Source organism: Callorhinus ursinus, unplaced genomic scaffold (genome assembly GCF_003265705.2).
Source record: "Callorhinus ursinus isolate GAN/ISIS: 27379988/994484 unplaced genomic scaffold, GSC_fseal_2.0 scaffold17, whole genome shotgun sequence".
Lineage (NCBI taxonomy): Eukaryota > Metazoa > Chordata > Mammalia > Carnivora > Otariidae > Callorhinus > Callorhinus ursinus.
Window position 1 is genome coordinate 22,505,454 of NW_027397079.1, and position 21,026 is coordinate 22,526,479.

General features: G+C 36.5%; 1 protein-coding gene across 3 annotated transcripts in view; it reads left to right on the forward strand.

Annotated features, from left to right (window-relative positions):
- MSR1 (macrophage scavenger receptor 1) overlaps nt 1-21,026 on the forward strand; it is a 91,027-nt gene that overhangs the window by 31,544 nt on the left and 38,457 nt on the right. For all 3 annotated transcript variants that reach the window (XM_073902372.1, XM_025886315.2, XM_025886318.2), the window contains exons 5-7: nt 420-606; nt 8,816-8,896; nt 15,206-15,295. In XM_073902372.1, coding sequence (XP_073758473.1) covers nt 420-606; nt 8,816-8,896; nt 15,206-15,295 — 358 coding nt within the window. The remainder of the gene's footprint in view (nt 1-419; nt 607-8,815; nt 8,897-15,205; nt 15,296-21,026) is intronic.

Consider the following 21,026-nt stretch of genomic DNA (forward strand, 5'->3'; position numbering starts at 1 on the left):
ATTAAACTTTATTATTGCTATAAAACATTTTAATATACAAATTCTATCAAATTCACAGAATTGGAATATGTAGTTACTCTAAGTACAGTACAAAGAAATTTCACTTCTGATAAAAATACAAGTTTTTTGTTTCATTTTTAGCATTTTGACATCTATATATTTAGGAATGGAAGCATACCTTGGGTATATTCAACTAATTTTGAGGGGACAGAGGGTGTAACAATTCAGCCATTCAGTTAAAAGAGGAAATGCTTCAAAGCCAAAAAATTACTCTTTTAAGACAGTTCTCTAATTTCCGTATTCTTATTCCATAATGTTCTGTAATAATTAAAAAAAAATACCTGGCTCTCAGGGCTTCTTAAACTTACAGATTGATAATTATGTGTGTAATAAAAATTGTGGATGCTTATATTTCACAGGACATGAGTAGATTAGAGGAGCTTGTGTACAATGCATCAGCAGAAATTATGTCTGTGAAAGAAAAACAAGTGAATTTGGAACAGGAAATAAAAGGAGAAGTGAAAGTACTGAATAACATCACTAATGATCTCAGACTGAAAGATTGGGAACACTCTCAGACATTGAAAAATATCACTTTAATTCAAGGTAAAATATTTTCTCATTCCTCCAGAAAATAATATATTAAAATATACTGTTATGTGCAGAGATTTGGTGTTTGAAATCCTATGGTGCAAAATAGTTTTTGAGCATATGTTTACTACAGATGTCCGGAGAAAGTAATTTTGAGATATTATCAAGACACAGTAAGGTAACAGTATCTTGGTGTTCTTTAATTGAAAGTGATAAAAAAATGCCTTTAAGATCTAATGAGTCATTGTTCAAAATATGCTATATTAATGAAGATGAATACAAGTTTTCTATAAGGCACCAAATTCTCTGCTTGTCCACAAATCAAGCTTGTTAATTCTGTTTTTCAAAACTTCCAGAGTCTTTTTTATTTCTTACCTGACTGTATTATTAATTAGAAAGATCTTTGAAGTCTGTAAAATAACAAGTTTGTCAATTTCTGCTTTGGTTGCTATTGGTAAACCATAGTAAATTGAATCTTACTGATTTTTAAATTAATATACACATCATATACATTTTTACTCTAGATTTTATTTACATTTTAAATATTTTCTCATATTTTACTTTGTTTTAGGCTTCTCTTACATAAAGAACCCGTTTTTTTTAAAGATTTTATTTCTAAGTAATCTCTATACCCAACATGGGGCTCAAACTCACAACCCTGAAATCAAGCATTTCAGGCTCTACCGACTGAGCCAGCCAGGCGCTCCAAGAACACTTTTTAAAAAATGTTCAATCTAACCATTTCTTTTCACTGTACTTATTTCTACCATCTTATTTTGTGCTGTTTTTGTCCAGTTCTGTGTTTCATTTGCTTTCCTTTCTTGTCGACTTTTGGATTGATTGAGATTTTTCTCATTGAATTTTTCTTTCCACCAAAAAAAATTTGGAAACTTTCTAATCTATTTCTGTTTGGTTCGTGGTTGTCCTTAAACTTTATCTTGACGAAGTATAACATTGATCGATATCTTCACCTTGATCCTAAATATACAGGGAACTTAAAAAACTTTGTCTGATGGCCCCTTTCCCTGATTTTCTGTTTTTGAGTATACTTTATTTCTATTTTATATAGTTTAAGAAAAACCAAGAATTTAGTCAGTATTATTTTTCTTACATTATATGGACAATATTAAAATTTGTACATGAGTTTGCCAAATTTCCCTTCTTCTAAATGTGCCTCAGACATCACTTGTGCGATCATTTTCCTTCTTCCTAAAAGTATATCTTTTGGAGGTTCATTTAGTGAAAGTCTAAAAGGTGAGACCTTTTGATTTCATCTTCTCAATTTTGTCCTTGATCTTTAAAATTGTTCTACTGCATACATATTTCTTTGGTTGACACCTATTCTGGTTATTTCAATCCATATTTTGAGGATATTTCCTTGGCTTTTGGCTTTGCTTGCTGTTTTAAAAATGACTGCCAATCTCTCTGTCATCCTTCTTGTCTTCATTACCAGCAATTTCACTAGTTGTGTTTTTATATTGATAATTTATTCATTTTGCATTTGTTTTTACTTCTCATATTTGTGGATTTAAATCCAACATAAATTCAGGAAAGTTATCAGCTTCAGTCTCTGAGTACTGCTTCTTCACAACCCTCCCTATCCTTTCTTCTGTAATTCTAATTAAATTCGTGTTAGATCCTCTTATTCTAGCCTCCATGTCTGTTAAATGCTGATTTATAATTTTAATATTTTTATTGTATTAGTAATAAATAGAAATCCGTAAGATTTTTATTACATATCACTAGTTTAGGGAAAAAAACACTTTGTCTAATATCCAAGTGTTTACAAGAAAAAAATGTAAAGCAAGTCACAGAAAACTATATATAGTACAATTTTGTTTCTAATGCTCACAATTTAGCAAAAACAAATAATGTGGATTTATAGATGCTTACATATGTAATAAGAACGGTGGCTTATAAAGTGCAGGAAAGCAGGTGAGAAACACAAAATTCAGGCTAATGTTTTAACTCTGAAAAGGAAGAAGATAAATGAGATCAGGGAGCACCTAAATAGAGACCTGTTTCTTGATTTGTGACGTTGCAGGGTTATTCTCTGTTTTATTGTGCTTTATAGCTTACTTATGTGGAATGCATTGCTTGCACTCTTTAATTATTACATTAATACAGATGACAAAGAAAAATTTGAATTAATCATCATTTCCTCTAACAATTAGACAGGTTCACTTTGGATTTCAAATAAGTATCCAAAATTTTATAAATCCAAAACCAAACCCTTGATTCTTGAGCATCCTACCCCATCTATGCCCCACTCTATGGCTTCCCCAGCCTTATCAGCTGTATCATCCAACTAGTTACCCACTCCAAGATCGCAGAAGCTCTTTGATGTCTTTCTGTCACTTCCTACATCTGATCCATTTATGAGTCCTGTTAATTCTTCTCACACACAATATTTCAAATAAAACCACTTCTCGCTATCTCCTCTGCTACTACGCTAATTCAAGTGACTATACTTGTCTGATGCGCTACATCAACTTCTCTGTTCCTCCTGATTCAACTTCTAATTCATTCTATATTATGGAGAGCAAAAAAGTGGTATTAAAAAAAGTTAGTAGATGTTTTAGCTCTCATGCTTAAGCCCCTTCGATATTCTTCCCATTGATTTGGAATAAATCGAAATTCCTACTTGGTCTGGAACTCTTCTATGTATCTGCCCTCATTTTCCCATTTCCCCTTTGGCACTCCCTCTGTCTAGCTTGGAAATCTGGAAAAGTGAAAATGCTACCTAAAAGTATAAGTAACGAAGGAGGAAATGTTAGTTTCACTTCTTGCTGTCTGTAACGTGCACTACACTCCCGCTCTCTTGAAACATTCTTCTCTTAGAGCTCCACTCCTTCTTCAAAGACACCTTTTTGGAGGTTAGTTTTTCCTCCCCCATCCCTCTGTGTCATCATTTGCTCTAACTTCCTAACAGTACTTGCCACTTGATGAAATTTCCCATATACACATTGGCTTATTTGTTTAGCATACATCTTCTCTAATAGCATGTGAGTTCAGTGCATGTGCATGTCAGTTCAGAGTTTCACCTCTCTTGTCAATCTCCCCCTACCCAACACCTGTTAAAGGGCCTGCTCTACAGTGGGTGAGCAAATATATATGTATTGAATAAATAAGTGAAACTAGCACTTTCTTCTTATTGAGTCACACTTTGTAATGACAGTGTCATTTTTCCAGATTTCCAACATAGCAATTTTAATTGTTTTTGTTTTCTTCTGAGACTGCTATTAGTTCTTAGGTTCTATATTCTCTATCCCCTTGTTGATTCTTTATATTCTTGTGTAAACTTTTCTTACCACCACTCTACCAGACTATTGAAATAGTCTCCCAAATATTTCCTTCCTCATTTCTTTCTTTCAGACTATAATCCTATCTACATTCTTGTTAAAATGCAGTCTTCCTGAAGAGAAACCCTAGATTATGAGCCTATCGCTTCCTCATTATACATTTCTCTCTGTGGCACTCAGGGTCTTCTATAATGTGTCTTTTAACCACTTTTGAATATCTGATTCCCTCCCTTTTCCCTTTTTGATACCAAGTACTTCAAGTGATTTAACTGTGATTCTAACACCCAGTAGTTTTTATATCCTGCCTCATGCCTTTGCTTTCACTTGAAATATCTTGTCTTCTATTTCTATCTGAAAATATCGTATCTCTCATTCAATGTCCATCTAATATGTGAAGCCTTCTCTAGTTCCATCAGAGTAATACTCTTCCTGACATCTGTATCTTGCTTAATATTAGACATTAGTTATTATTTCATCAGAGAAATCTTCACATGATAATCATCTCGAAAAGTACCTTACATTGTCTTCTAGAGCAGTGTTGCCTCTTCTTGGAAACAATACATTCCTTAAAATTAGGGACTGTTTTTTATATTCTCTACCAAATGTAGGCATAAAAGAAATTTTTAACAAGTACTTATGAAACTATAACCCAAGAAAAACAAATTGTACAAATTAATGAGTGCCCTATCATTTGTTGGTTGTAGGATTAGCCATCTTTGTGTCCCCCCTTTTGATATTAACAGTTGCTAAGTAATCATGAAGATAAAAGAGACAAAAAAATTTAACACATTCTCAAGTAATTATAGTCATTAGAGTCTAAAGGACTAAATGGAATTTCATCACTGCAATAGTGGAGTAGTTTGGTAGGGGGTGAGACATAGCATGATTTAGAGAAACAAAGTCGGTAAACATTTCAGGAGAGGAGTTAAGAGAAATAAAGTACAATATGGCTCAGTGGTGAGAAAAGCTAATGTGATGTTTATTTGAAAAGAAATTTTAAGCAAATTTTCTTTCCAGGATCTAAAAGCATATTTATATTCAAACATAAACATATTCATGTCAAGGAAGAAGAATAAACAATTGATAGAATATAAATCTGGAGATTTGTGCAACCAATTATCATGATTTAAAAAATAAAAAAATTGTTGTCTTTAACCACTGTGTAGTGGAAAAATTCATCCCAGGAATAATAGAAAAACAGATGCCAGAAATGAAGTCAGTTAAGTTTAGAATAGGATAGCCTAAAATGTCAGGAAAGAAGTAGTCTAGTTCTGGTTTTACCCAACTAGCTTTAAGACCTTGGATAGTTTACTCTTCTCTCTGACCCCTCTATATGTATGTTTGACTAAGAAATCTTTAAGGCCTCTTCCAGATTAAAGATAGATCTAAGTCAATGAGCATGAAAACTAAAAGAAAAAAAGAGGCAGGTTTAAGCAGCAATAGATTTTTGTAGATTTTTATGCTGACAAGGAATGATTGAGAATGAAGTAGAAAATGTGTGATCATAATGAATAGGACACAGAGAACCATAGCTCTGGAAATTTAGGCAGACATTATTAGTTCTTTGGTATCATCTGAGGATTTTAAATGATGGGATATGCCTGGGTTTGCTTTTCTAGTAAACTGTGTAATTTTGATCTCCGATATTTATGGTTACTGAGTATTCTAAATCAGTTCTTTTTTGTGGTGATGTAGAGATCTTAGTTTTCCTTTTAAAAAAAATCACAGGAAGGGAGCTAAGTAGTGGATTTTGTATGTATGTTTTATAGAGGGAATTGTGAATGGCAAATTACTGCTGCAGCATTTATGAATTATCCCTGTAACTTTGCAGTTAGAAGGTATTAAATTTGAAGAAAAATAGTGTGAATTCTTATGGCTTGCTAGTAATTCAGAGCAAAGAGGGTGACTGCAAAGACACCAAGTCTCCTGACTTTTAATTTCTTCATTCTTTCTTCCACAACATGGCAGAATAGATAGCTATATTTCTATATATAGTTGATAGAGGTACTATTTTTTTTAAAGCTGGAACTGAAGGAAAGATGAGGGTGAAATAGAATACATTCAGACCAGATAAAAATCTCTAGACTAGTCCAAGTGCAGGATGATAAGGTGTGAGCTACAGCAGGGATGGAGAGGAGACCACTTTTGGAAGGTAGCATGATAGCGTGATTTTGACTGTATTCTCAAAAGTTCTACACACAAAGCTAAGAGAAAACTGGTGTATGATCTGTGTACTTCTCTCTCCCAAAATATGTAAAAGACACTAAAAATATTTATTGAGATACTTCCATGTTTTCTAGGCAGTAGAAGAGATATAACAATGTATAAAAATGAAACATAATAAGTGAGATTAATGTTACAGGAACAATAAAATAAGGATAAAAATGTAACAGCCAACACACCTAGTTAGAATTCTTCAAGGCATGCCTGGTTTTCTTACTCTGGGATTCAGAAACCTAGTGTCAGTATTTTATATAAAAAACTTTGACTCAGAATTATATAAAATAACCCATGTATTAGTTATGATTGAATTAATTCTCCAACAATAGAGCTTTATGCAGTTACTCTACAGAGTTACCTGCAAAATAATTGAAAGGGAAGTGTTTATAAAAGAGTTCCATCTCTTACTGGCTGAATAAATGGTGAAAACTCTTAACCACAGAGGCTAAGAGCCAAGATCCAGTCTGTCAGTGACTTGTTTCCTATCTCATACATTCTACTTTTTTTTGGAATGTCTGTGTCTTGCTTTAGAGCTCTAATTACTAAATCAAAGTCTTTCCTTGTCCACTTTTTTTTCAAAACACCACGCTTGAGTAGTGTGGATTTGCTTCCTTTCAATTTGCTCAGCAAAATTCGGGCTGCAAATTGAGTCTTTCTGTCCTGCTTGCCCTTAACTTTGTACTACGTAGAGATGAATCAACTGCAGCCATGTTCATGGTTGTGGAGGTGTAACTCCTCACTGGTGTAGAACTGTGACATTTCTCAGGCAACATCTAAATATATGTCTCCGACATAAAGCTATAGCTTAGGGGAATTTGTGTGTGATTATGTTTAAAAAAATGTAGTCCAGCAAAACAAAAAATACACAGAAAAGAAATGTTAATGGTTAGTCTCTTAAGATGATTGAATTATGAATTATAGTTTTATAGGCTTTTGTATTTCCTGTAATAAGTAGAGTTGCTTTTGTAATGAAAGTATAATAAAATATTACTGCCCCATGTTGCATATGAAGAGAAAGGGGCAAAGTGCCATTGAGAAGAACAATGATATCTTGAAAGTTGAGTAACCAGGGAAGAAAGGTTCTAAAATCCAAGTTGGACCTTGAAAAATGGAACAGATCAGAAAAATGGAGAGAAGCAGGGACAAGATTTCAAAAGAAATAAGGAACATGAACAGAATATACTTCTTCATGAGATAATCTTTATTCATGTGGTCCTCTCTTCAAATTCTTCAGGTATTTTATTCTCATACCTGATTAAAATGTGTAAGCAAGTGCTCTCCAACCAGTGATGCTAAATATAGTTGTGTGTCATCCTTGGACTATGCATTTGGCTAAACCACAGCGATTGAAAATGCCTCTTTTAAAACATCGCTATTTATTATTCTGTAGTATATCCAAGTTTGTTTCTTCCTTTTGGAGTTGAAAAGGAAATTGCAAAGTGTTCTGCTTGAAGTGAAGGGATTAATACTTGTCCTATGCGGTCTGCGTAGAAGATAGAATACTAGCAGGGTTACCTTTAAGTTCCAAAGTGCCATCATTCTCAAGAGGTGATCACTAGATAACCATTTTGCTGGGCACAGAAAATTCAAGTGACTAAATCAGTATTGATTAAATTCAGTACTCAGGGGACACTTGGGAAATTGTGAGGCCGGGTAGTCAAAATTTTCCCTGCAACCTCTCCCAACTGATTTTATCATCTCTATATCTATTTAGGGATTCTACTTAATATAATTACTTAATACAACTCTAGTTGAACAGTGCAGGGTTTGGGGTGCTGACCCCTTGTGCCCTTGAAAATGAGTATGTAACTTCTGAATCCCCCAACACTTTACTAATAGCCTACTGCTGACCAGAAGCCTTAACAGTAACAGTCAATTAACATGTATTTTGTATGTTATATGTCTTAATATACTGTATTCTAGAAAAAAAGAAATGTTATTAAGAAAATCATAAGCAAGAGAAAATACATTTGCAGTACTGTACTGTATTTGTCGAAAAATATCTGTATATGAGAGGACCCAACATCCAAACCCATTATGTTGTTCAAGGGTCAACCATATTTTATTTGAAAAGTATTCTTTTACTCATTTTCACCTTCCTACCTTTCCCCAAGTCTTTCCCTCTTACCCAGATTCTTTCATCTCATTCTCTCCATTGTTCAAATTACCTTTCAAATCCTGCTCTCAACGGCTTTTCAACCATTGCTACTCCTGCTGATCTGCATCTCTCTAACAAACGTCTGAGTTTGTCATTTTCAACAACATGGTTTTTGGTTGTCTACTATGTGTGAATCACACATGATTTTTACATCCTTCCACATTTTCCACACAGCATTTAAATCAATACAGTGAAATCTGCCTAGTATGTACACAATACTAAGTTGGGTTTATGGCATCATTGACTCCAAGTCTTTTCTCTGCTCCTGGGTTCTAAGAACCTAAAAAAGTGCTAGGCACACATAAATATATAATACATGATTAGGTTATCTATTCTAGTGCTATCTCACCCTTGTCAGTATAGGGCACTGAGCTCCTCCATAGTAGGGCACGCCTCCATTCAGGAAGGTCAGTCTTACTCATTCTATGTTACTACACAACAAATAGAAGACTGGCTTTACTTATAGAACTGTCTTGAAACATGACATATTCATTTTACCTATGTTTTAAAACTGTAATTGGTAATTGTCACTTATTTTTTAAAGGTCCTCCTGGACCCCCTGGTGAAAAAGGAGATAGAGGTCCTGCTGGAGAACGTGGTCCACAAGGCATTCCAGGTGCAGTAGGTATGGTAATAGTACTACTTCATCATATCCTTCAGGACCTGATAATATACATCCATATATGTGTGTAGGGGGAATTGCTATTTGAGCTGTCTCCCGTGGGGTGCACACATGTGTGTATCTGGACATGTGTGTGCTAAGGGGGATATTAAGTGTTTTCCGAAAGCCTAAGCACTATAATGTCCCAAATGTAACTGACTTTCGCTTTTTGAAGAAAGTTAAATGCTTTAGCCAGAGCCACCACATGGGGGTTTTCACATGTCTGGGGAGTGCTAGCTGTGTTAGGGATCGCACACAGTATATGGTAGCCCTAGCTTTAGGTCACAAGAGAAGGAGAATATGAAAATCATCTTCACATTGAATATATTTGCATGTGTGTGTGTTTCAAAGGAAATGGGATCACATTCCTTATATAGTCCTTAACTGGGATATATCTGTTTAAACCCATGAAATCTAGGGGCGCCTGGGTGGCTCAGTCAGTTAAGCGTCTGCCTTCGGCTCAGGTCATGATCCCAGGGTCCTGGGATCGAGCCCCGCATCAGGCTCCCTGCTCGGTGGAGAGCCTGCTCCTCCCTCTCCCTCTGTCTGCCGCTCTGCCTTCTTGTGCTCTCTCTCTATCTCTGTTAAATAAATAAATAAAAATCTTAGGGGTGCCTGGGTGGCTCAGTTGGTTAAGCGACTGCCTTCGGCTCAGGTCATGATCCCGGAGTCCCGGGATCGAGTCCCGCATCGGGCTCCCGGCTCAGCGGGGAGCCTGCTTCTCCCTCTGACCTTCTCCCCTCTCATGCTGTTTCTCTCTCTCTCTCTCTCTCTCAAATAAATAAATAAAATCTTTAAAAAAAATAAAATAAAATAAAACCACCATTTAAAAAAAATCTTAAAAAAAATATGAAACCTAAATGTAAATATTGACTAGAATATGGATGACTTTTACCTTTACTGTCAGCTACTCTCTTTATCTTACTTAGAGCAAAATTGTCTTAAATTATTCTCCTCAGTTGATGTTGCAATCTTGAAAGCAATATTTTGAGAGAAGATCATAGAAGACAGAAAAGGAGAAAGAGCATGAACTTTCCTTGCTCTCACAAAAATAGGGGAGACAATAGCAACAGCATGATTGTCATGTTATTCTTGGCTAGAAATCAAATACCCGCATGCTCTTTGAAAGTGGGGAGTATACCGCATGGCTTAATTATAACCGGAATGGTTTGCGCTGCCAGAATCATGTCTAAATACCATGTACTTCATCCTGTTATTCTGTCTTTTGGTTATATAAAATGTTCTTCTTTCTGATCAATATATTGACTAGCCCCCAGGTTACATCAGAAAAATAGTATTTAAAAATGAAAGATGTGAATTTGACATCTCTCTGACCTTAACAACATTATGCTTAAAAAGCCAGTACATAGTTCACATTAAAAAGATTTTAAAATTATTTTATTATATATGATATATATGTACGTGTGTGTGTATATATATATGTATATCAGGTGGGTTATTGGTATGCCTTTGAAAATATTGCCAGGTAAGATTCTTTATTCAGAAAAGCCTTTCTGCTTGCCTAGCACTCAGGAGATCCTCACAATTGTGTACTCATGTCATAGCAAGGGAAGTAACCAGTATGCTGTCAGCTGTCAGAGCTAATACTGTCAGGGGTCTGTCAGCACCTCCGTAACAAACTGCAATTGTCAAAGCTTTCTAACTCAACCATGTAAGTTCAGTCTGGGCTACAACTTGCTGTACAAAGCTTCATCTTGGGAGCATCTTTTGCAACGCTTCTGAACTATGGATGTGTGAAATAGAAAGATGGATTTAAAAGTTCCAGCTTTTGTTAATACCCTAAACAGATCCCATTGCAAAGCTGCTTTGATTCTTTTCATGAGAGTTTAGTCTGTTGCTGTTGGGACTGCTCATTTACACAAATAGGCATTATGCTGTTTCTCATATAAAAGAGTTAGATTTTGTTGTTGGGGAATAAATTGACTATTTTAGATTATGAAGTTGCCATTTGGTTTAGGGCACTGCAGCAGAAGTATTCAGGTTACCAGGCATCTCTCCTCATGAATTCTTCCCTACTTAATTGCTGCATTCTGTTTTGTTCTCTGCCAGATTGCCTGATTGCCCAATAGAAGTACTGGAATAAGGAAGTAAAAAGTATATGATGGGCAGTTGTATTTCTACTTCCTGATTACAGCGAGTTCATTCAAATCCCACCTATACTTCCAGTTGAGCTCATTAAACTCAGTTTGACCAACTCAAAGTCCCCTAGATTCACAACCATGATATGTAAACCTGAGAAACGTAAAGGATTATTCTAGTAGCCCTAAATGATCAGTGCATTAAATATACTACAGGTACTGGGCTGGACATTCTGTTAAAATTTGCTTTATCTCAAAATAACATAATAGAAACTCATTTCACATTGGCAGCTCCTTAGAAGCATGCCAGGGAGAATGACCTAGTGCCTTTTACTCAACACCATGTTTACCGAGCCCCTTTCCTGTGCCTGATGCCCTACAAGGCCTTGTGGATCCCATACTCAGAAGGAGAGAATTTCTGCTTTCACAAAACTCTCAGTATGATAAGTAATTCTGTAAGTGCTGAATGTTATGGTCAAGGATTCCGGATCTCATCTGAGATCCTTTGGGGGCCACTTTCTGGACTATTGCCCCAGGATAGCCATTGCTGGGCTGTTTCTGCCCACTGGGATCAATACCAGGGTAGCCTGACCTATAGACCTGGGAAGAGACCTCAAGAGGGAACCAAGGGCTCCTTTGGCTGCAAAATTTTGATCATCATCAAGTGCTGTTTACTTTTCTTAGTTGGCTTGAATTTTCCACCATAGGAATCATGCTTCTGGAGGAGAAAATAAAGTCCATCCTCACCGTGGTTATCAAAGGACAAGAACTGTATTTCATTAATCTTTATATCTACCCATGCCTCACCCCTTCTCCCAGTCTATGTCCCAGAAAGACCTCTCACCCAGCCTTCAACAAGGATCACACTCCCTAAATATACAAATGCGTAAGGAGCATTGCTGGCTGCAGACTCTTGCTCTGAGTGTCGAAAGCAGGTTTCTTCAGGAGGTAACACATTGTGCCAAGGAATCCAAAAATGCCTGCAAACTGTGTACATATCATTAAATAAAATTAAATTTAGCGGCCTTGACAAAAAGCTGGTGAAAATAATGATGGTATCATGAAGAAGAAGGAGAAGGAGAATAATTAGAGGAGGAGGAAGAAAAGAAGACGAACAAATCACTTACTGTGTGGCAGGCACTTTTCCAAGTGTTTTACACTTACTACTAACTCTCTTAACCGTCACAGCAAACTTATGATTAGGGATAAACAATGCCCCTATTTTAGAGAAGCACAGGGGAGTTAAATGACTTGCCCAAGATCAACCAGTAGCTGGTAAGTGGCAGAGCAAGTCTTTGAACCCAGAGGGCATGATTTCAGAGTCCCTGCTCTTCCCCAGTCTGCTGGACCACAGAAAGAAGCTTGAATAGAGAGCTGCAAACCCAGGATATGTGACTAATTATCAGACCAGCTTCCTATAAATGGTCGAATCTCTCTGGTCTTCTGTTCCTGCCTCTACAAAATGACAGATGATGTGTCAGGTCCCTCAAAACACTAACTTCTGTGACTGAGATTCTGTGTACTTAGATTGCCTCTGGGTTAGCAGCAGGTGTCAGGCCCTTTCCGCTTGCCACAGGTTATTGTAGAACATTAGCTAATTGTCACTGGAAAGGTTCAGAGAATCTGATGTCGTGGAATAAAGTTCAGTCATGGTACTTACATTTAGGGGTCATATTTTCAGACATCATTAAACAGGTCATATAACTCCAAAGGCCATACAGAGCCTGCCTAAACATCTCCCATAATAGATGTCTAGAGATAATGTGATTTCTATGAAAGTATCACATCTACTTCTATTTATTTATAGATTCATTTGTTTGCCCACTGACAATGTGACAGAATTCCTAGTTGAACAGCTGTATCCTGAGTATCACTGTAATGTACTCAGGAAGCCATCTTTGGCGGGGTTCTTCATGATCCCCCCTCTCTAAAGCAAGGCATCCTCTATTGCATTTCTCCCTTTATTCTAAAATTATAATCTCCAAAATTACCTTCTTTCTTTATTTGTTCACCTCCTTGCTATATGTCTCCACACTGGGAGATCTGTTTAGATAAGAACCTTTGTAATCCCAGGAACAGACGGACTGGCATATGTGTGCTCAGTGTATTTTTGTTGAATTAATGGAGCAAATGGTAAAAATGGGAGTCACCAGTGAGAGAGTCTCTATAAAGAGTTGGGAATGTTCTAAGAGTAAAAAAAAAAGAGAGAATTTAGAGTCAGTATTTTTGTATGTAAATTTGAGTGGCAGATCTTAATAACTGTGAATACAGAGGTCTGACTCTCTTGCTTGGATGAGGAAGAAAGATGTAAGTATTAATCAATCAGCCTGTCTTGGGAAGTGATGTTAGTTCTTTTTTAGGCTGTATGCTACGAAGTCCAGCTAATAGATACTACAAGGTGGAGTGTGTGAGTATGTCTGTGTGTGTGTGTATGTGTGTGTGTATGTTGAATATATGAATCTATGGATGATATATGGATATATTGTTATACATATGTAGATATATACATTTGTATTTTTAAAACATATGGTATATGAATTTATATATATATACAAAGTAATATATATTGAGTAAATTCAATTGAGACAGCCTAACTTTACGAATATTTCTAAACATATTTATCATTTTATTGTTCTAGATCTCTGCTTAATATCTGTTGGAATCAAAGTTTAGACTCAGTTGAATAATATTTCTTAACAATTTAAAATACACTTAACATTTCTTGAGACAAGTTAGCCCAATTTTAGGTGTCTGTATGAATATACCTCAAGAAAAGATTTTTTTTTCTTTTTTTAAAGATTTTTATTTATTTATTGAGAGAGAGAATGATAGAGAGAGCATGAGAGGGAAGAGGGTCAGAGGGAGAAGCAGACTCCCTGCCGAGCAGGGAGCCCGACGCGGGAGTCCATCCCAGGACTCCAGGATCATGACCTGAGCCAAAGGCAGTCGTTTAACCAACTGAGCCACCCAGGCGCCCCAAGATTTTTTTTTTTTACTCAATATGTGTAAGTCCTGCCTCCTGGAACTTATAAAGTAATGAAAATATATTAAAAGATTGATATTAGAAAAAGATGTATAATTTTTAAATTTTTCATAATGTGCTTCCCAAGGAGTTAACTGAAAATTGAATTAATGGGATCTCTGTGAACTGATATTAAAATCTAAAATGAAATTTTTACAATAGTTTATTTCAAACTGCTGGAGCTCCAGGATGAAATATTTTATTCTACAGGAAAATAATACTTTTATATGCAGTTTTCATGGTCATCACAGTAATTGGGGGAGGGGGAGAAAGGCTGTTTTCATTTAAGAACATAAAACCTGGGTTTGTATATTTATATAATATGTACCCATAAATGAATCTTCATATACTACACACACACACACACACACACACACACACACACACACACACACATAGGGTTACATTATTGTTTGGGATTATAATAGAATATGTAAAATCAAGTGCACAAAAGAAAGATTAATATATTCCAGCATTAGGACCCCAATTTTAAAATACATATATATAATATATACAAATATAGCTTTTAAAATATATATTTTTTTATATATTTCTCATTGCTTGAGTTGTGCTTTCTTGGGAACAAATCTTAAGAATTAGTTTCTACCTTGTACATTTCAAAGTTACCATTTCAGCTACAGCAAAATCCTGCCATTTGAGGATTCCCAATTGGACTGCATAAGCCTTCCGGTCAAAACTCCAAGATTTTTTTTCTCATGTATTCTTTTTTTTTTTTTAAGGTTTTATTTATTTATTTGAGAGAGAGAGTGAGAGAGAAAGAGCACACGGGAGGGGGGAGGGTCAGAGCGAGAAGCGGGCTGCAGGACTTGATCCCGGGACTCCAGGATCATGACCTGAGACAAAGGCAGTCCCTTAACCAACTGAGCCACCCAGGTACCCATTTCTCATGTATTCTTATTTGTAATAGCAGTATGTTATTTATTGATATCTACCTTGTACTAAGTGCGCTAATATTTTTACCAATTGCTTGTATTATTTATCAATGTCACACATGAAATTTTGGGAAAGAATATTATCCTTTCATTTGGAGATTTGCCTATTGCATATTCAAAACTAAATTGTTTCATTATACCACAAATCTATATGAAAAATGAATTATCACTGCTGTGTTTTTCTTCATTAACCATGTAGGTTCTCCAGGTCTTAAAGGTGATAGGGGAGCCATTGGCTTTTCTGGACCTCGAGGATTCCCAGGGCCACCAGGGAAGACCGGGAGGACAGGTACTGTGATGATGTCTATTTTCTTTGTATACCAAAAGCAATGGCCATCCTAGTATGAATAGTAGACTCACATGAAGTTTATTTTGTGGTCTGAAACATGTTGAAACTAATTTCTCTCTATCCGAGGAAAGTTTCTATGCCCCAAAGGAAAATAGTCTATAAGGAAAAAAAAAAAAAAGATGACAGGATTTATAAACTCTACCTAACCATAAATCACATGAAGAATGGTGTCTATGTTAGAACAAAGAGAATGGAAAGACTAACAAAGAAAAACAAACAAGCAAAGTATAAATACCCTTTTAACCAAAACTGACCAAACCTTGGAAAGTTATAGTTAGCAATCTACGGATAGGTCAGAAATCCTATTCTGTGCAAGATAAACTGACTGCTGTTATATATTAGTTCTTAATAAACTACATTGTTCAGGTTCTTTAAAATTTATATACATGATGACATTTTTTCTACTCCTTAGAAAAAGGCCGTAGCTTAAGCTTGAATTGTGAAATTTACACAGAAGTTTTAGAAAGAGGCAGGTTTATTGTTTCCTAATTTCAAAGTAAAGGATGACTAAGAGAATAGGATCCTTATCATTGAGATGTTTTTTAAAAATAGATTTTGTTTTTTACAGTAGTTTTAGGTTTATAGAGAAACTGCACAGAAAATACAGAGTTCTCATAAACCCCTGTCCAGTTTCCCTATTGTTAACATCTTGCATGTTAACATTATTAACATGGTGTATTTGTAATAACTGATGAACCAATATAGATACATTATTAGTAATTTAAGTCCACAGTTTATACTAGAGTTCACATTAGGTTTTATACATTCTGTGGATTTTGACAGTTGTATAATGACATGTACCCACCACTGGAGTATCATACAGAGTAGTTTCACTTCTCTAAAGATCCCCTGTAGTCTACCTACTCATCACCACCATATTCCTTCTCCACTCAGCGCAACCACTAATCTTTTGACATTCTCTGTAGTTTTGCCTTTTCCATACAGTTGAAATCATACAGTATGTAGTCATTTCAGACTGGCTTATTCCATTGAGCAGTATGCATTTAAGCTTCTCCATATCTTTTTTGTGGGCAGATAGCTCATTTATTTCTAATGCTCAGCATATTCTAATGAATGGGTGTACCACAGTTGGTTTATCCACTAACCTATTTGAAGGACATTTTGGTCCTTCCCAGTTTTGGCAGTCTTGAATAAAGCTGCTGACATGAGCTGACCTAGAAGTTTGATTGCTGGATCTCATGATTGCTGTGTTTAATTTTGTAAGAAACGACCAGACTGTCTTCCAAAGTGCCTGTGTCATTTTGCATTCCCACCAGCAGTGAATGAGAGTTCCTATTGTTCTACATCCTCACTGGCTTTTGGTGTTGTCAGCATTTTGGATTTTAGCAATTTTAATAGGTGTGTTGAGTTATTTTTGATAGTATCAGTGTTTATGGACTGTGTCAATGGCAATTGGTCTTGCAGAAAAATCAGCTAGCCACAAATAAGCAAGATACAATCAGACCCAATTACCTGAACTGAATGGTATATTTATATACCAACCATCTCTAAAACTGTCTAGCTTTAATCAGGCCTTTTTGGCAAAAAGGGAAGAAGCGTTCATTTGTTAATTTGTTTGAAATTATCCACATCCTTCAGGAATTGCTGAATTTCCTAAATGGGTAATTTGTGTGCAATAGATAAATATATTTAAAAATCCTGAATTTGACAAAATTGCAAAGCTACTTATAGTTTCTAAGATAATTCAAAATAATTCCATGAAGTGAGAAAACATATTTTATCTGCATTCTAAGTTTAAAGCTAAAATGGCATATTCATCTACTATCTCTCTCAAATAGGTCTCTCACAAAATCATGGTAAGATTTTGTCCAGGGCACTTTCTGGTACAATCTATTTGTAACTTTCTATTTACATTAAATCATAAGCGGTAACTTCATAAATGAATATCACTATGCACTCTAAATAAATCAGAGTTACTAGTTTGTCTTTCTGGAAAGTACATAAGAAGTGGAAACATGGCAAAAAAAATTTAAGAATGTTAAGAAGGCCTCACTCTTTCTCACAACCATCTGTCTGTTATATATAGCCTTCCTATGTGGTCACTGACAATGTTAAGAATAACCCACAGAGGGGATGTGTAACTGTAGCACAACTTAGCTGATTTAATGAAAAATAATTCCACTTTGTTTTGAGCGTCTGTGTTTTCTCATACACTGTGCTTGGAGCTGAGGATTCAAGATGAGCCAGCTCTCCACCCTGGAGTTTTCTCCCAGAAATTTCTCACAATGACCTCTCTTCTAAACTTTAATCAACAAGATCATTCTGTAACATTTATGTGCACTATCTAACCTTACGTGGTTCATTTGGGAAGGGTAAACAGTTGTCAAGTGGTTTGACTTTGAGTTTCATGTTGGCAGATAATTCTTCCATGTCTGTTATTTACACTCTTGGGAAATGCAGGGATAGCAGAGTATGGTTGGTACTTGACAGAAACAGCATCGTATATCCTACCTCCCCACCCATCTATGTTAGTAGCTACTGCCTACACAAGCTGTAGGATTTTTTTCTACTATCAGATTCCTACAGTTCAACACATGCCTTCCAGTCAAAGTATTTGAGAGAGCATTCATTGATTCAGTCACCAATCCAGCACAATTGTATGAGGGTTCACTGGGTGCCCTAGATAAATATAGCACAGCCCTTAAGGAGCAGGGACAGAAAAATGGAGAAGCAATTAGCTGTAATGCAACGTGGTAAGTAATAAACATTCATGAATTAGGACAAAATACTATGGGAGCAGAAAGTAGAGAGTGATGAATTCTTACAGAGGAGGTCATGTTAGTGCTGGCCTAAAAGATGCATACTAGGTGGTGTGCTTGAAATTACTATAACATCGTATGTCAACTACACTTCAATTAAAAAAAAAAAGGTATAATCTCTTTAGGTCTGAGGTTCTCAAACGTGGCCAGGCATTAGAATCACCTGTAGGAGGGGCATTGGGGCACCTCAGTTGGTTAAGCATCTGCCTTCAGCTCAGGTCATGATTCCAGGGTCCTGGGATGAAGCCCCTATCATGCTCCCTGCTCAGCGGGGGATCTGCTTCTCCCTCTGCCCCTCCCCGCACTCATGCTCATGCTCATGCTCTCTCTCTCAAATAAATAAATAAAAAGATTTTAAAAAAGAATCACCTGTAGGGCCTATTAAAACAGTGTACTGTGCTCTACCCCCAGAGTTTCTGATTCAGTAGTTTGGGTTCTGCGCTCCCATGAAAATTTTTAGTCCTCCTAAGTCTCCAGGTGATTGAGGTGATGCTGTTCCAGGGACCACATTTTGAGAATCAAATCTTCAGGTAAAAAAAAGAGTGGAGAAAGAGAACTTTGCAAAAAATAAATGCCAGGGCAGAGGCAGGATTTCCTTTGACAAAAGATATCCTTAGGATACCACTGCCTTATTTAAAAACTCAAATTTGGTAGAAATGTGAGCATCAGTGCCTGGTATTACTTTAGTTACACTGTACATTAAAACAATGAATAATAGAGTCTCTCCTCCAAAGGAGTCCAATGAAGGTAGTAAAATTAAAAATAAAATCCAATAATCCTCATATTCTAACTAACGACATAGCCTAGACTATTGGGATAATATTGAAAGCATTGACAGATTTCAAAGCAAAAAGTTTTAAGAAAGATCACCCTATTTTCTCTTTTGCTCTCCTTTTCTTCCCCACCCTGTGCCCTTCCTTCCACATATAATACCTACTTACTATGTATACGAGGTGCAGTGCCAGCACCAGGAGATGAGAGGTACATAAGACACAGTCAGCAACGGTCCTTAAGAGAAGGGGACAATTTATGGCGTCTTGATCTATAGAGTAGAGCAGTTATAATCTGACATATTTACTTCAAAAAGTTTAGAAGTATCTAAAACTATAGGCCATTTGTGGTTCATTTATTTATTTGACAAATACTGAACATTTTCTCTGTGTCCTTCATGGAAATATTCGTAGATCGGTGAATATATGGGTTTGGAGTTCAGGGGAGAGGCCAGAGATAGAAAGACAAAGTTGTAGCTATGATTATATAAATGTTTATTGGAATCATTGATTTTTTTATTATGTTATGTTAATCACCATACATTACATCATTAGTTTTTGATGTAGTGTTCCCTGATTCATTGTTTTAGTATAACACCCAGTGCTCCATGCAGAACATGCCCTCTTTAATACCCATCACCAGGCTAACCCACCCTCCCACCGCCCCTCAGAACCCTCAGTTTGTTTCTGAGTCCATAGGCTCTCATGGTTCATCTCCCCCTCCAATTTCCCCCACTTCATTCTTCCCCGACTGCTATCTTCTTCTTTTTTTTTTTTAACATATAATGTATTATTTGCTTCAGAGATACAGATCTGTGATTCAACAGTCTTGCACACTTCACAGTGCTCACCATAGCACATACCCTCCCCAGTGTCTATCACCCAGCCACCCCATCCCTCCCACCCCCCCACCACTCCAGCAACCCTCAGTTTGTTTCCTGAGATTAAGAATTCATCATATCAGTGAGGTCATATGATACATGTCTTTCTCTGATTGACTTATTTCGCTCAGCATAACACCCTCCAGTTCTATCCACGTCGTTGCAAATGGCAAGATTTCATTCTTTTTGATGGCTGCATAATATTCCATTGTATATATATATACCACTTCTTCTTTATCCATTCATCTGTCGATGGACATCTTGGCTCTTTCCACAGTTTGGCTATTGTGGACGTTGCTGATATAAACATCAGGGTGCACGTACCCCTTCGGATCCCTACATTTGCATCTTTGGGGTAAATACCCAGTAGTGCAATTGCTGGATCATATGGTAGCTCTATTTTCAACTTTTTGAAGAACTTCCATACTGTTTTCCAGAGTGGCTGCACCAGCTTGCATTCCCATCAACAGTGTAGGAGGGTTCCCCTTTCTCTGCATCAAGTCTGGAATCATTGATTTTAATACTATTTCATGAGTAGACAGAAGAAAAGCGGCCCAGGATGAAGCCTTAAGTAGTGAAGGTACAGGCTGAGCAGGAAGAACAATGCAGTGGACTGAACAAAAGTAGCCAGAGTGAGGAAGAAATTCTGGGGAAGGAGTGATGAAAAAGTCAAAGGTGAGAGGGAGTTTTAAAAGGTGGCCAAGGAAGATGAACTCTACAGAAAGCTCTTTGCATTGCTGCTGTAAGGACATTGCCTTATTGAGAGAGGTTTCAGTGGGGTGAGTGGAAACCAGATCAGGGATGCTCAGAGATGAACTGCGGGTGAGGATCAGGCAAGGAGGAGAAGCCAGTTCTTGAGCGATCTGACTCTCAGAGAATAAAGAAGTCAGTTGTTTGTTGCGTTTTCTCATTTGATTTTTCTTTCTTTGAAAGAGATTTAAATACTATTTAAATGCTGATGATAAGATAAAGGAATGGTTGAAGAGACAGAGGAAAGAGGGTAAGGTTAGTGAGAAGGTTGAAGGTGGAGACTTCAGGAAATAAGAAACAGCTGTAGGCTTAGGATGGAGGATGGTCACATCTAAATTGAAATCGCTGAACTCGTGATTCCAGGGTCATGGGCACCTTGCTCATTGGGGTGCCTGTTTCTCCCTCAGCCCGCTGCTCCCCCTGCATGTGCTCAGTCTCTCTCTGATAGATAGATAGATAGATAGATAGATAGATAGATAGATAGATAGAT